This window comes from Pagrus pagrus (genome assembly GCF_965226575.1).
Source record: "Pagrus pagrus genome assembly, chromosome: 17".
NCBI lineage: Eukaryota > Metazoa > Chordata > Actinopteri > Spariformes > Sparidae > Pagrus > Pagrus pagrus.
In genome coordinates this window covers 13,640,496-13,656,820 of record NC_140201.1, presented here as the reverse complement: position 1 = coordinate 13,656,820, position 16,325 = coordinate 13,640,496, and the positions used below count along the sequence as shown (strand labels likewise).

The 16,325-nt window shown below is 42.4% G+C and overlaps 1 protein-coding gene across 3 annotated transcripts in view; it reads right to left on the bottom strand.

The window, feature by feature from the left end:
* Positions 1-16,325, bottom strand: part of ripor2 (RHO family interacting cell polarization regulator 2) — a 68,204-nt gene that overhangs the window by 12,757 nt on the left and 39,122 nt on the right. For all 3 annotated transcript variants that reach the window (XM_084379383.1, XM_084379384.1, XM_084379385.1), the window contains exons 2-6: positions 12,618-12,738; positions 7,529-7,684; positions 7,043-7,121; positions 6,317-6,340; positions 5,787-5,840 (exon numbers count right to left, since the gene is read on the bottom strand). In XM_084379383.1, the coding sequence (XP_084235509.1) occupies positions 5,787-5,840; positions 6,317-6,340; positions 7,043-7,121; positions 7,529-7,684; positions 12,618-12,738 (434 nt within the window). The remainder of the gene's footprint in view (positions 1-5,786; positions 5,841-6,316; positions 6,341-7,042; positions 7,122-7,528; positions 7,685-12,617; positions 12,739-16,325) is intronic.

Here is a 16,325-nt window from a genome sequence, read left to right as displayed (position 1 = left end):
AGCAAGACATGAGCGGAAACACTGATTGAATTAAGAGATACTACAATGTTGTTCTCACATAAATGAGTAGACAACAACAATGAGTTATTCATCTGGAGAAAACTGCCCGCCTCTCTAATAAAACGGGGCCTCCACAAACCGGGGCTAATGAATAGCCGTCATTCTTCTCAGGCAATCAGTAATCATATCATTATCAGCTAATGAAGCCATTTTTTTTGTCCCCAATTACAATGGCCTCTTGCTGCCTTCAAGGAAATGTCCTTTTTTTGAAGGTCAGCCAAGCTCCACTCCAGAGGATGGCCATCAGCATATTGCCGCGCCTCGGGCACATTTCACCCCAGAAAAGGCAAAACACAAACAAAAGAAAAGACGGGAACCTCAACGCAAGCAGATGGATAAAAATGTGTGATAAAAAAACATACACATGAAAGCAAAGGCAGAGTCTGGGCAGCAGAAAGAGACCTGGACACACACATCAACACAAAGGCTGTTGGTTTATATCTGGCATACGTCTCCTGTATGTATTAAATGCTTTCTTGAGTTTTTGTATGAAGAACAACAAATTAGGATTAAAAAAAAAGCTTTTTTTACTATTTTTTTTTACATTTTGAAGGTTCCTGGCTGGCTTGATAAAGTTTTTTAGTGAATTTCCACAGTGACAGATCAATAGTCTTATCTTAAATGATTAAACAATCAGGAACATAAACAAAAAAACCACCATCACTAAGACATTGGAGACATTTTTTTTCTTAAACTGGCAATAGACAAGTTTTTAGCTGTAACTTATGATCATGAAGTAAATGCTGATTGCACAACGTAATAACGACACCATCTGCACTCAGAAATGTCACTTTCACCAGGCTATTGTGTCTGCCTCCGGGCACAAAATCTCCCGGGAAAATAAAGCCTGGGTGGCGATCAAGTCATCATGGCACCATCTGTATCCACTTTCACGTCTCCATTACAGACGTAATCAATGAATAAACTCATGCTTTGTCCTGCGCTGTCGGTAGTTGCTACGTTGAGGAAAAACTGAAACCATGCGGTTGTCTTTATGACAGTAACATCCCACGGAAACGCTAGCTATCGTTTTCTAAATGAATTACAAACACAATTACAAAAAAAGTTTGACAGCAGTGTGCTGTGCTCATGTAAGGGCCACTCCACCGTCCCATAAAAACCACCTGAACCTTTTTAATTAACTCGTACCAGATGTGACGAGATATTGAATGTAAATGTAGTCTGAAGTCAGTCCTCTATTGGACACACAGTCCCTGTATTAATTACAGCTAAGCAGGAGGACAAAACCTTCTTGGCTCAGAGACCCAGTGGGGGATTATGGGAAATTCTTTATTGGGGGAATCAATTATGCCCAGAGTGATGATAACATTGTGTTGAAATATCCATTTTAGCTGTGATTATTTAGTAATCTGAAATCCAGTGCAAACTTATCCTTTTAAAAACCCTCAATAATAATACTTGTTTGGTAAAAGTGGTTTTATTTAAGCATCACTGGGAGGTTTAAAGGATCGTCTCTTTATCTAACGTACATCTGACTTTAAACTGTGGGGTTTAAAATAAGAGCAGAGAATCTTAAGGATATGGCAGGAATCCTCTTAAGATATGGACTTTATCCTGGATTGTAGCATAATGGTGCACACACACACACACACACACACACACACACACACATATAGACAGACAGACACACACACACACTTTCTGCCAGGGGGCGAGTGATTATAAGCAGATTAAAACAGGCGGGCCACATCAAACAGCATCAAACACACAAGCCCCTCTCTGTGGAGCTGTGGGCGTGTGCGTGTGTGTGTGTTTGTGTTGGTGGAGAGATTAGCATTCAGGGGAAGAAGGCAGACCATAAAGGCCCTATATTAAAAAATAATCACATGCGAACTATTCACACTCATTTTGTATTGAATCTGGCACATGATTAACACACAAACACACTTTCTGTCTCTCTCGGGGCAAGAGGAAGCGCCTGGCAGCCGCTCCACTCACCTTCAATCTCTGTCACTCATCTCTTTAATGATGCCCTGCTGAAACTATGGCCAACCCACACACACACACACACACACACACATCATAGACCCTGTCCCATGCAGGACATCATAGGGGTTGTATTGTGCCACCTGCTTCCTCCATGTGTGCCAATTACTGCTGGGACATCTGCAGGCAGCCAGCAGCACCAATAGGAACAAAAGAGCAGGCTGATGTGAGTCAGAGACACACACACAGACACACACACACACATGCACACACACACGCACACAAACAACCTGCTGATGGATGATTGTTAAGTCATCCTTCACGGCAGCTGTCCTGCACAAAGAGACACGCCTGTGCCTGAACACTAACACTGACGAACGTGTACACACTTATTGTAGCTCACAGCTGCTGAATAGAGGTGAGGATGAAACTGTAAAGACTTATTGTCCTGCACACGTGCTGTTGTGGCCATCTACTTGTACATATTTTTTTTATTCAACCTTTATTTCACCACTGAGATTCAGAATCTCTTTCACGAGGAAGACCTGACCAAGACAACGGCGTAAAAAGTTTACCCTATCTACCTTTTTTCTTAAACATACTGTACTTGTACATACATTATGGTTAACAAATCACTTCTGTCATCTAACATTCAATCAATCAACCTTTATTTATACTCCAGGGATCACTGAGGAGGGACCCTAAGGTAATGCTCCTGACTCCTCCTTCATGCACTTCCTGTTTTGCTCTCAGCGCTAAAAGCCTCGAAACATTATCACCTTACCAACACTGGATCTTTGAGGCCAGTGCTGATTTTAATATTTGGGAGTTTAATGAACCCAAAACGATATGTTGGATATAATTTGGTTATAATTGTTTGACATTTGACAGTCAAACAATCAACTGCTCCTAAATGACCTCAAATGTAGTTTCTGTGCTGACATCCCTTGTTACTTATTGGCAGACACACACACGTGACACAACATATTAACAACAACACACCTGGCCTTCTGAACTGGTGCACATACAGCACATTTATCTGTCTGAAAGTGAATAATAATCAACCTACTGTAATAAGTACCACTGCACCAGAGCCACTCTTTATATAAGGATGAGACCAGCTCTTTGTGTGTGTGTGTGTGTGTGTGTGTGTGTGTGTGTGCGATTTAATTTCCTGACCTCGATGCTTTTGTGGTTGGCCGATTCTCTTAGCTGGACACCCAACAATTGATCTCACTCAATAGCTATCTGCTGATGCTGAGGTTTGGAAAATGGACCTGTCCTGTGTGTGTGTGTGTGTGTGTGTGTGTGTGTGTGTGTGTGTGTGTGTGTGTGTGTGTGTGTGTGTGTGTGTGTGTGTGTGTGTGTGTGTGTGTGTGTGCAAAGCCAATAGCTGTAAGAGGGCAGGCATGGGGCATTCATGGTTAGTTAATTTAGCATTGGCAAAGGCGTTCAGCTGTTTCAGGAGTTGTGTTAAGTCACTGCTGGTTACACCTTTCTGGTTTTGCTGCTTCAAAAGAAAAGCATTTATATAACTTACCGACAGCGGACTTTTATTGCGAGGCATTTATAGGAAGTGAAACGTGTATATTACCAAATTAGCCGAGTGGCTATTCTTCGATACTCCTGCGGGGAGGAAGAGTATTTACAACCGCTACTCAAGACAAGCACATCGCTAGTTAAAGACACCTTTGTAGCGTAAATGCAAATCTGTGCGGTGCTGGTCTAACGTGCTGAGTCAAACTGAGTCGAACCGAGCCAGCGCTCGTCTACAGAGAAGCCCTGTGAGTTGCATCCAACATTTTCAGAGCATCATACTTCCTGTAGTCAACTTGTGTAAAATAAAACGTTTGTTCTCACAGAGACGTGAGGGTAAAATCTCAGTTCTCAATACAAACGCTTGAGACTTTATTTAAACTATTTCATCTGCAGCCTGTAACCTGCACAGAGGCAGACAGTGAATGAAAAGATGAGGGTTTAGCAAAAGGAGCACGGGTGTATATTTAGAATGAAAGAGCACAGAGAGTGCAAGATTTAACTTACTTTTTAGTTATGCTTTGACTTTTGAGGCTCTTTACCTGCCTGACAAGATAAATCAGTCACTCTTTCAAATATTTACAAGCACATTCAAATCTATTTTTGCACAGAGCCCGAAAGAACAGAGGAGCCTGGTGTTGGATGTGAAGTAGAAAGGCTGCGAGCGCGTGTTTGTTTTAACTCCAACCTCACAAGACAGAACAAGCAGAATCTGCTTCTGTTTCTCTTTGTAACCAAAGTGAAAGCAGAGTACGCATGCAGCCCTGCGTTTCTAAGAGAACCTCACCTATTTTCACTCTCATCAGACCTTTCTTCTGTGTTCGCTCCATTTCCGCTCTGCCAATCGCTCCTCAGTCTAGTCTCATAACCGCTCTGACCCAGATTCACCGTCGCCTTTAACCCGTCAGAAACACTTGAATCTGACCAAGGACGGTCTGTTCTGTTGCATTGTGCTGTACATGCGCTTGTTTATGGACATCTAAAGGTGAGTTTTTATTGTCCGTCAGGATGCATGTGAACATAAAGGGTTACGGTCACCCAATAGATGGCTCCTTTGTGCTCCTCGCGACTTCAAAGGGTCCGTCTCCGGGTAACCATGGTTATCTTCAGAGCGGTGCTGTTGTTTGGGTGTGTGTATTCTGATTGCCTGCTGTCACGTCTGATTTGAGGCACAGCGTGGGAGACCATTACAGGAATACTGAAGGGGAGGTGGAAAAAAAAGTCACAGAGCTGCGTGACCTGGCAGGGGATTAGTGTCCCCAACTGGCAACCATGGAGGAGGACACAAAGGAGGAGGTAGGAAAAAAGTGTCCCTACCTTATATTAAAACAGCTGGAAACTTCCCTAATACATCAACACATGAACCTGAACCTGAAGGAAAAAATCCCTCCAGGAGCCAACTTGATAAAACATTTTTTTTTAAAAAACCAGTGGAGCGTGGACTGACCCTGCATGGTCACTCAAAAACTCAACATGAAACCAACAGGAAGTGAGGAAAATCTAGAAACTTGAGCGAGCACATGAATACAATAATAGTCAAAGAAATAGGTCCAGATGTTGGGATGCTGGCCGCTTTTCTTTGGTTTCTTGCTGGGATTCAGATGACAGAAACTGACATGCAACTGCAGCCGGCAGCTGGTTAGCTTAGCTTAGCATAAAGACTGAAATCAGGGTGCAAAAGCTTGTCTCCATGTTAGTGGTACGTGTCCACGGGACATTCATTCATTCATTCTGATAGCATTGTGATGCATTGCATTGCATTTCGAGAATGCGGAGTGTTGCATACATTTCTGGTCATTTCGATATGACAGGCCGATAAAATGCCGCTTTAATTAAGTACAAGCAACGTGAACTTTTGACTGAGTAGTTGTATCATGATTTGCACAGTGAATGTGTACAGTTTGAGAAGCATTCTGCGTCTGCATCTGCCAGTGGGCCAATCACGTTACGAGCAGGTGTAATAATATCAGATACCAGAAAAATCTTCTACTTCATCCACAACAGACAGATATGAAGATGGTATTGATCTCCTTATCAAACCCTCTGCAAGAGAGCAAGACTGTGAATCTGAACCAGTATTGTGGTTTCTGAGTGTCAATGTCACAGATGTGTAGAGGCTTCAAGTGAAACGCGGCATTGTGATGTGAAATCTTCAACAGCACTTAATGGATGCTTCTCCGAGTGAAGCACAGAAATTGCCAAAAACAAATCAGCTGCTATCAATCCATCGCGGCAGTTCTTACCTTGCTCATGTGAAACTCCAGACGTCTCATGTACCGCTCGATGGTTTTGATTTGCTGCAGAAAGACAGAAACGGCACAATCATTTACTAGTGCCCATGACTACATGTGGTTTACATCTGCAAACATAACGATTCATATGTTCATGCTATATACAGGATATAATGAGGCAGTTTGCAAGCCTGAGCTTACGTATCAAAAAAGTGACATTTGTGATCGCTAATGACGTCACAAGTTGGCAAAATGTCTAGTTAAATGCTATGTGTTGTTTTTAAATGCCAGTATCTAACAGCTTATCCCTCTCAAGCCGTCTCTTCCTGTTCCCTCACATATTTTCTTCCTCTTTCATCACTTCTCCTACAGTATTCCTCAATCCATTCAGCCCCTCACTCCTTTCTCCCTCCTTTTTCTGCCTGTAGTCATTTTTTTCCCCTCCTTCCAGTCTTTTTTCTCTCTTCACATCAAAGATTTCCCCCAACACACATCAAACTTGGAGCAGTTGTTACCATAGACCCTCCTCTCCATCAACTCACCTTGTCAAGATCATACAGCACTCCCTGGAGAGAGAAAACACACACACAACCACACAGTTAGTACAGAAAGACAGCACAGCTGAGGCTGCGCTTAAGTAATGCAAAGCAGACTGTAGTTGTCTGGCATCAAAAGAAAAGATCCTATTAAACATCCACTCTAGTGCAGCCTTGAATCCTTATGTGCATTGTAACAAATGAAAATGTGTTTGCAGTGTGTGGGTTTGTGATGCTAGTTGAATCTGATGTATTGTTATTAAAATAAAAGATAAAGTAGATCTGGAAAGGGATCCCAGCTGCAGAAACTTTTGTTCTTGTTGTATTCATATGTAAGATATTTAAGATATAAGCAAGTGAGCGGTGAGCGATGGAGGGTTCAGAGCTGCTGCTCAGCTGCTTCCGGCTTCCTCTGGACCAGAGTCTGATCCAGAGCCATTAACCGAGGGGAGGAGAGCTCAGTGACGACCGAAAAATGGGATTTATCTTCACTCCCGTTTATCAGGCTGTGTGCAGCAGCGATCCGTGGAGGTGACCTGGCTGTTTGTGTCGAATAAACACTTAGGCCAGCAACGTAAATAAACACAATTGATCCTGTGGTCAGACTCACTTCGCTGGCAGTGAACACACCATTAAACAGCCATCGCTGCTGCTAAAAAACATTTGTGCTTGACTCAAGCGCATTTAGGATTGAACTGTTGCTTGTATGTGAACTGATGTGTAGCTTCTCACCAGGCGAGAGTTCCTCTTCATGTCCTTCATCAGAGACATGAGTTTGTCCAGCTCTGTCTGATGAACTTCAAGGTATTCACTGTGAAAGGAAAGGAAAGCATTTAAGGTTTTTATACAAATTATGTAGCAATCTCCGTGAGGGAAAATTACAAAGAGAGTGCGGTTAAAAAGATAACAGTCAGCAATGCAAGCACACCACGAGAAAATGATATGCATGTAATGACAGCAGTATACAGTAAACACATTGGTATGTTAACATTTGTGCAGTAATGTAAATAAGAAACAGAACATGGGCTGTGAACGTACACATTCAGAATGAGATTACTAACATTTATGGACTGAAACCACCCACTAACGTACAAAGAAATCATTACTCAGGAACATTTTGAGTTTATGTATAGAAGAGGAAGACATTTTTCATTGCTTGACTTTATGAGGCGTGTGTACACAGTTGTTTTAGTGTACATCAGTGTGTAGGTAACTCACTCCAGGCCTTGTTTGAGTGCATTGTAAACTTCCTCCAGTCTTTTGGGCTGCGGCTCTCTGGAGCTGCTGCCTCCCTTGTGTCCTGACAGGTGGGGCTTCTTTGGCTTCGACTGAGGCTTCTTCTGCACCGCCGTGTTCCCCATGAAGGAGTTACACCTACACACACGGAAGCAAACACACACACAAACACGTCAGTGAGTGCACTAGAGGGTCCCCTGTGTGCAGAAAACTTTCTTTTAGTCGCCTGTGCAACGATGTAAATCATTTTCAAACTTCAAAAAGACAGTGGAAACTATTTCTGTTTGTTGTGATATCATTTCTGGGAGTATCTTCAAATGCTTCACATCCCTAAAATCTGTACAACCTAAGCTAAAAGGTCAATCTATCTATGTCAATAAACCACAATAATTATAAAAATGTTGAAATTGTGTCATAAATTCATTTAAATTTTACTAAATAAAACAGCCAAACAAATTGATCCAAAACACTTCTAAATGTAGAAACATGAACAAAATATTTCTGGACTGCAAACAACGATCTCCAGCAGTTGATCTTCATACAGTCAATTAAACATCTACTAAAGACTAAAAGGTATAATTCTATCAAATCTGAACACATGATGCACATATTTCACTGCAACTTAACATCTGTAGATTTATGTAGAATGAATGGATAAAAAGACACTCCTAAAAACTGCAGAACTTAACTGGGAATCATCACATTTTAGTATTTTTTTCAGGATCAAAGTAATCCAGTGATAACCGTCTGTACGCTCATGAGCACATTGCAAAAAGGAACTTCTAATAGCTAGTTCGGCATGCTTTTTATGCTGCAGCTTAGCCAAAATGTAAACAAATACAGACAAATATGACAAAACTATTGCTGTTTACACTCGCTAAAGCCCCCAGAATGAAAACTGAAAGCATGATCATGCCCAAACTTGATTGGGGGATTGGAAAGGTTTTTTTTGTTCAGTTTGTCGAAGGTCTGCTCTGGCTTTGAAGATCTCTGATTCGCAGTAACTCACACAGACACAACATTACATCTCGTTAAATATTTAGCATGGGATTTCCACTGAATTTCAGATAGCCAGGCCTGCAGCTGCATGAGACAACGTAATGTTAGATGAAATTTCTGTATCATTTTACAGCCTCCTGAACTTGCCCTTGAGCCAGTCTCAGCATGAATTAATCTCATTTGTCTGATGGAGCGGGATCGTCGAGTGTTTCCACACCGAGATAACTCAGTCACACAGGACTGACGCATTTAACCTAAATATTATTCAAATATCCTTGACTAAAACACAGCAGCGAACCTCTTCATCAGTCACAGCAGTGTGCTGCATCACAAGTATGCACACATATCTGTGAACACAGGCAAACATGTGCTTCTCACAACCCCCATTTTCTGTGTTTGACCTGTGTTAGGCTGCTATTTATCTTCTGCTGGAGCACACGCACACGCACACGCACACGCACACACACACACACACACACACACACACACACACACTGAAGCACAATCACACCCCTGGCAATCAATGACATTCACTCTCTTCCTCACAGTCCTCCAGCAGTTGACTAACAACAGCATGACTGCCAACAAAATGCCAAAAAATGTAGTTGGAGTAAAACAGATTGTAAGATGATATATTTGTATAAAAGGCAACGACATTCGATTCCTTATATGGCATCTCGTATGTAGTTCAAGGCGGCAACTAAATATATTTTCATAATGAATTCACCTGATTATTTTTCCAATTTATGAATTAATCGTTTGGACTAAAAAACATCAGAAAAGCTCGAAAAATGCCTGTCACAACTTCTCAGAGGCGTCACCATAAGTCTTATTTTGTCTGACTAATAGTCCAGTACCCCAAAATATTCAGTTCACTACAATGTAAAACAAGAAGTCGTAGCAGAAAAAACACATTTTCAAATCAAATTAAGAGGTATTTTTGATTGAAAAGGGATGTTGGGATGGGATCAAACCATCACCAAAAGTATTACATCTGCCAAGGAGGTTAGGTTTCCACCATTTGTTTTTTGGTTTAGCTGGTTTGTCAGCAGGAATACACACAAACTACCACCTTGCTGTTGTACACCTCCACACACTAGTCAAGATGCTGTTCCAGAGCTGTGGCATTCAATAATGGCCAGAATTGTTTTTCACAGAATATTATGACGTCACGGTGCATTTAACCTTTGACCTTTTGGACTTCGACTTCATCATTTTATCCTATTTGACATTTGTGTGTAGAATTTTATCGTCATATTCTGAGGTATGGCCAAAATAAAATATTTTGTGAGGTCACAGTGATCTTGAACTTTGACCTTTGGCCATCGAATTCTGATCAGTTCATCCTGGAGTCATCAGTTCTTGAGATATCAGGCTCACAAGAATCAGACAGACGGACGACAGGATGATTGATTAAATGATTGTTGCAGCTCTATAAATGTGCTGTACCCACAGACCGATCATTTCTCAATATCCTGATGTTTGATGTCCAAGCAGGGCTGCAACTCGTTTTCTATTTTCATTATCAACTCATCTGTCAATTGATTTTTTAATGGCTTGTTTGTCCGACCAACAGAACAGTGCAAAAACGAAGAGTAAAGCAGCTTAATCTAAAGCTAAAATCAGCAACATTGCTTGATAAATCACTTCAAATGCTTCACAAATGATCAAAATTGTTGATTGAGAACTCGAAAGTGTTTTCAGCACCATGTCTAAGCCTGGTTTCTATGCTCAAATAAAGGAAAAAAAAGCCAGTTTAGCTTTCTCACCTCACATCAACCCATTTTAGGTCATGCTCATCTTACCCGCTCATGCACATTTCAGCCTTTAAAACCATTACAGATTTAGCTGACAAATGACATTTCTCTCGACTTAATGAAACAATCCTCAGAGTCATCTCAGGGACACGGCGACGACAACCAATTCCAGCGCTCAGCAAGTTGGAGTGCGCCGCGTCTCGCAGCATGCCGGGAGAACGCAGCACAAGTTGAGCTAAGCTGCCACAAATGTAGGGCAACGCTGAATGAGAGCGCTGCGTAGCCTTGGGGGTCACGCAAGCTGTAGTGAAGAGGGGTGTCTTGGCAGAAATACACATATGATGCAAAGACGATTTCATACTGACTTATAATTGGGAATCTGCAGCCTTGCAGTATGCATGCATGCGTAAATGCACATGGGTTCACACATGGACGGTCCCTCCTCAATAACACTGACATACTGAAGTGGCCTCAGACGCCACATCTCTTGCTTTCCACCTCGCTCATTATCAGAATGGTTACTTGTCAGTCGCTGTCAGTCGCCCACACGCCTGAGTCATACCAACCAATTACCCCTTTCACTGTCTGAGCAGAGAGAAAAGAGGGGGAACGGTCTTCAAACAGGTTCTCTCAGCAGGACCGGGGCTGCTGAGGAGGACCAGGCATCGACAGCCTGCAGTCTGAGATCGAAAGAGATATATTTCGGGATGTGAGCTTTGTCTTGTGATAATGGAGCGAGAGCCGTCACAGATAAACTCTTATCAGACTCCAACTTCTGTATATGAACGAGACAAGTAACAGGAAGCTGAGTGAGCTGTGCGGTTATACAATCGAGTGCTGATCAGCCCTCAAGAATTCAGTTTCTTTACGGGATCTTGAGACTTGCTGTGGCTCGTTGATCGTCGTGAAGTTTGGAACCAGATTAACGTGTCAGTGAGCTTCTTCTTTCTCTGTGAGTGATGTTCTGCATCAAGGTCTGGTTACAGTGAGGGATTATTGAATAAGACATTTTACAAAAACATCAAAGTGGCAAGGAAATTAAAAGTTTTATGTTTTAGGCATTTACATAGTTTAATTTCAAAGAATACTTTCTGAGGAGTGAGTTGCGCCCCTTTTCTTTAAATCCTCTTTCTAGGCTTGAACATCCGTCTCTTCTCACCTACAAAATCACTGACTTTCCATCGATTCACAAGGTGTCAGAGCAGCAGTGAATGAATGGCAGTCAAGTTACTATGGTTACTGCTTTTACAGCAGCGATTTCACTACGTCATCTGAGGACACAAGTTATGTAAGAGTGTTTTAAGATTCACCTGAAAAAAAGAGGACGTTGTCTCCCTGTTTTTAGCCCTAAAGGTCAGTTGAGTTTGTGAAAAGAACAAATAAAGAGCAAGTAATCCAGCATGTTTCTGGCGTGAGAAAAATACACTGACACTGGACGTCACATTGGGAGTGAACACAGCGTCTGCGACCGACAGATGATAGTTTGACAATAGGGGATTAGGTACAGAGGTGATTTACAGCGGCACTGATGCCAGGGACGAGAAAATACAACAAGCAGGGACAGGAGAAGTATGAGGGAGAGTCGGCCGTTGGCGTGAAGAGCTGAAATACTGTCACGTCTCACTCTGTGAATCAAGGATATATTTCGACCGTGTGTTCTATCGAGTTTTATTTCATTTATGTCGAGTTTGAAGTGATTTTACATAAGTTAACAAGGCAGATAAGCTCATCTTAGTGCGGTAAAAGAGAGCAACTTGAATTTCCGTAGTAAATCCCAGCTCTGTAACAACTTGTCAGACGTAATGTAGGTGCTAACTACAAACAAAACACATTACATCATAACAATGTTATGTGTTGAAAACTTGTATGTTAAAGTAAACGCTGTGATCCTTCCCTCTCACTGAAGTTACACAGTGCAGAGTGATAGAGACAGAGACACCACAGACACCGTACCATCAACATGATTCTGAAGCTGTTATTTTAAGGCTGAAAAGTTACATAATGATGCTTTAAAATAAGTAATATACAAAAATGTTTATCATAATGATAAAACAGTCTGTTAATGCCTGATCTACTGTCAAACGTTCATTCGATTAAATGCTGATAATTTACTAAATCATTGATCATTAACATGTTTTTGAGCTTCACCTCAAAATCAATACTTTTTCTGAGAACATGACGCTTTAAACTGGCTGTGGAAAATCAATTTGCCTCAGAGTTTAGAAGAAATGCGCTCGATCACACTCTGACCTCCATTGTCATTTCAGAAATGAGTAACATCACCTGACTAACAGTTTTTAAAGGTTCATCCTTACCGAGAGCGTCGCTCCTGTAGCGTGCTGAAACCGGCGAAGGACTGACTCCGGATTATACCATTGGGTCCTCCGGGGGAGTGGGTGCCGGCCGCCATGATCTCCGGGACGCGGGACGACACACCTGAAGAATAAACAGACACAGATCCATTACATGCAAATCCGCCGTCGGCAAGAGAAGGACTCAGAGTCATGAGCACAACGAAAGCATCTTCTGAACTCAATTAACACCTGAACCATGTTGACAGAGGGGTGAATTGGAGTGCGGGGAGGATTTGTACAACGCAGAACAAAATAGGCTCTGTTGGCGCAGCTTGAGATGTGGATGAGCAGCATTCAGAGCCTGTACTAACATGTCTCAACTCCTCTGTCACCAATCAGCTGCAAACATACCTCAGTTGTTACTGTTTCCGTCCTCAGGCGGGTGTCACAAAACACGACTCTTGTCACTTTCCTGTTGTGTGTGCTTCAACTCCTATAAAATGTAATTCATATGACTGACAGCTGTTTAAAAGCCATAGAAGTGGCACAAGCAGAAGTCACAACATACTTGAGGATTAGACCACAGATCTGCTGCAGCTTTAAAGGCCATGTTTGCCCTCACAAATCTAATTTATGTCTAATAAATTCCAAGAAAACCACTCCAGACCCTTCAGTGAGCCCAGTTATCTAATCAGCCTCTCCTAAAGTTAAGACATCTTTTATCAGCGTGTCTATATTTAGCTGCTGCAGCCCGTCAGATTTCAGACCTTCAGACCTTTTCAAGCTGAAGATGTGGAGCGACTCACGCGGGCGCTTTGGGAACGAGCTGAAAATAGAAAGAGAATCGTTCCCGTACGGCTGTCGGATGATGATGAAGCAGAGGTGAGGTGTCCAGAGCTTCACAGCTTCAACGACCAGGTTAAGATTTAGTCCAGATGGATGCTAATGGCAGCAGGTTGACATTTAAACATGAAGGGCAGTTCAGGGAACAATGCTTAATGACAGATGAAGCAGGGAGGCGACAATCTGCTGCAGTATTGGGTCCAGTTTACCATTAATATCACTATAAAACTCAGTGTTTCCTCCATCAGCGCTCTTCTATGCCACAGCAACCTCTGGCCTCATGTGAGTAATGAGTAACATGAGATTATAAATTTGTGAAAAAGACGTATCAGCAGCAGATTTTTTGGGTTGAGTCAAATCAGTTTTGCAAAGTTGTATTCTTTAACCGCAAAGTAAGAGAGACAGAAATGAAAAACACAACGTTCTGTGTAAACGAGACGAGATCCCTCATCTTTCTCAACACGTTCAACGATCCAAACATTCATGAGTCAAACCTGCAGATGAAAATCCTGAATGGAGCAAAACTTCAGCTCCACTGACCAACGTGCTGATCTCAGTGTGACGACTGTAAACATTGTAGTGAGGAAGTGGAAGTGTCATCTCTGTCTTTTTAATCTGCGCCATTTCACAACCGAGCTGCAGGAAAAGTATAGTATAACACAGAAGTGCCCAGAGGAGAGAGACAGATTTGTCAAATCAAATTAAACTCTTCTAACAAGCAGAGGAGTCGGCCTGCGAAGCCTCACCGTTCAACTCTCCTCGGCGTCTCTGCCTCACACACAAACGAGACAAATAATCCCGCAGAGCTACCAGTTTAACAACTTTGCCAAATGAAGTGATGAGCAAAACACTGCGTGTTTATTGTTTGTGTGTGTCACTCTGTTTGTAATGCTCATTTTTTTCCACTGATCCATCCATCTTTCTTCTCCAGAGGACAGACTGCCTCTGTGTGGGTGGGGGGCAGGGCCGGGCTCGTTTCATCATACAATAAACAAACGCACACACACACACACACACACACACACACACACACACACACACACACACACACAGCCGTCCACAGACACCTCAGCGCTACAAGGGATTGAGCCACCTGATACCGTCTCCTTTGGTCCGTATGACAGGGAGCCACACAAAGAGCGGGTACAGGGCCCGAGGAAAGACTAGAGCCTTGTTTTGTGGTCGGGGGGACAATAGGTCGGTGAGACTGATACTGTTCAGACTATTTATAGCAGCTATCTCACTTAAACACCGAGGAGTCTGATGGCTGTGAGTCAGTAAATGAATCATCTGGACCATTGGCTGGATGGACGTCTGGTTTGGAACAGCATGGTCCGGTTTGATTGGTTAAATGTGGCCAAAAATATCTCGTTTGGTTTCTACACCTTAAACTAAAAATGCTCTTGACCGGGGTTGTGATCAAAGCGCCGCTATTTTCACGATAAACACGCTTAATTTTCTTTCATTTTCTTCAATAAAAGGTGAAAACAATGTCACAAAAGTATTAAAGCTGCACAAATCACTTCTCGGGCTAAAGCAGGAGCAGGAAGGGAGGAGAAATGTGACTCCTGGTTGCTCCAAATGTGTTTAATTTACATGTTGTAGATTCTTAGCTTGCTTGCTTAGCTTGCTCAGAGTTGGAGGGCTGCGAGGATAAGACTTGTGTGCAGTCACCGTGGCTAAGCTAGCTGTTGCCAGTCAGTAAATACTAAACTGTCTTGTCCATGTCTTGTTTTCTATTTCTAGAACATGAGACCAGTGAGGGTGGATGTTTACTAACTAATATTGTCAGTTTTTAGATACATCATTCATTTGGACAAGTGGACAGAATTTATACGATCATGTCATCATGATGTTATTCTGCTGAAAGGCACTCAGTAATATTGCATTATCGTCTCCCCACAGTTGGCAGCAGGCAAAACAGGAGAGCAGCAATTTGCCTTAATGCTCTGAAGCGTTTTGGTCCATTTTCGTCTCTGGAAGCTCAACAGCACAGTCTTCTGCCTCTCTGACTTTCTGACTCACTCTCCTAAAAGAAGAGCGGTGGGTGGCACATGATGGTACATTTTGTTACCTAATGCTCTGAACAGGCTGGACACTGTTCTCTGCACTTACGCCCGTGTCCTGAAGACTTCCAGTAGATTTAGACGAAGCTAAACCATTAAAGGAGGAGAAGATGTGGACACTTGAAAACTACAGCCTGTTCAGTTTCAGTCTCTTCAATGTTCCCAAATGGTACAAGCGCGTAGCTCTGCTCATGATGAGGACCCGAGGGAATAACAGAGAACGACTGTCATCGGAGAATACATGTGGAAATACCAGCACTCACGCAGCTCAAACAGGGGAGACGGCTTCATATTTACCTCAGAGTTACACAGTGCGCTCACTAAAATTTAATGCTGACTGTACGGGGGGAGATTTCACGAAATTAACTCCCTTTGTCCTACATTCAGTTTTCAGGGTCTCAACCACCCGCTGCAGGATAGATGAGGAACTTTATAAAAAGATAATCATCTTGTTTCATTCTCTCCCTCAGTAATGAGGCCAGCACCTGTGTTTTAGCTTTTGCTGTTTGTTTATTGCAAATCAGCATAATGATTAAACCAATTATCAGCCATTTTTTAAAAATAGAAATGAGCAAGTAGACGATTATCTTCTCCTGTTCCACCGACCAAAATTATCTTAATCCAGATGAGAAACGTACATCCAGACAAATGTTTCTACCTGAACTCGACAGGCGCTTTCCAAATCCAAACCTGACTTTGTGTTACCTTGACAAGCGGTTGTTGCCATGGTGACAGCGTGCCTGTTTGCCCTGATTACAGACATGTACAGTGAAGATTACTGTGAAAAGGCAATGACACAAATATGTTTGTTTTAAGTCTA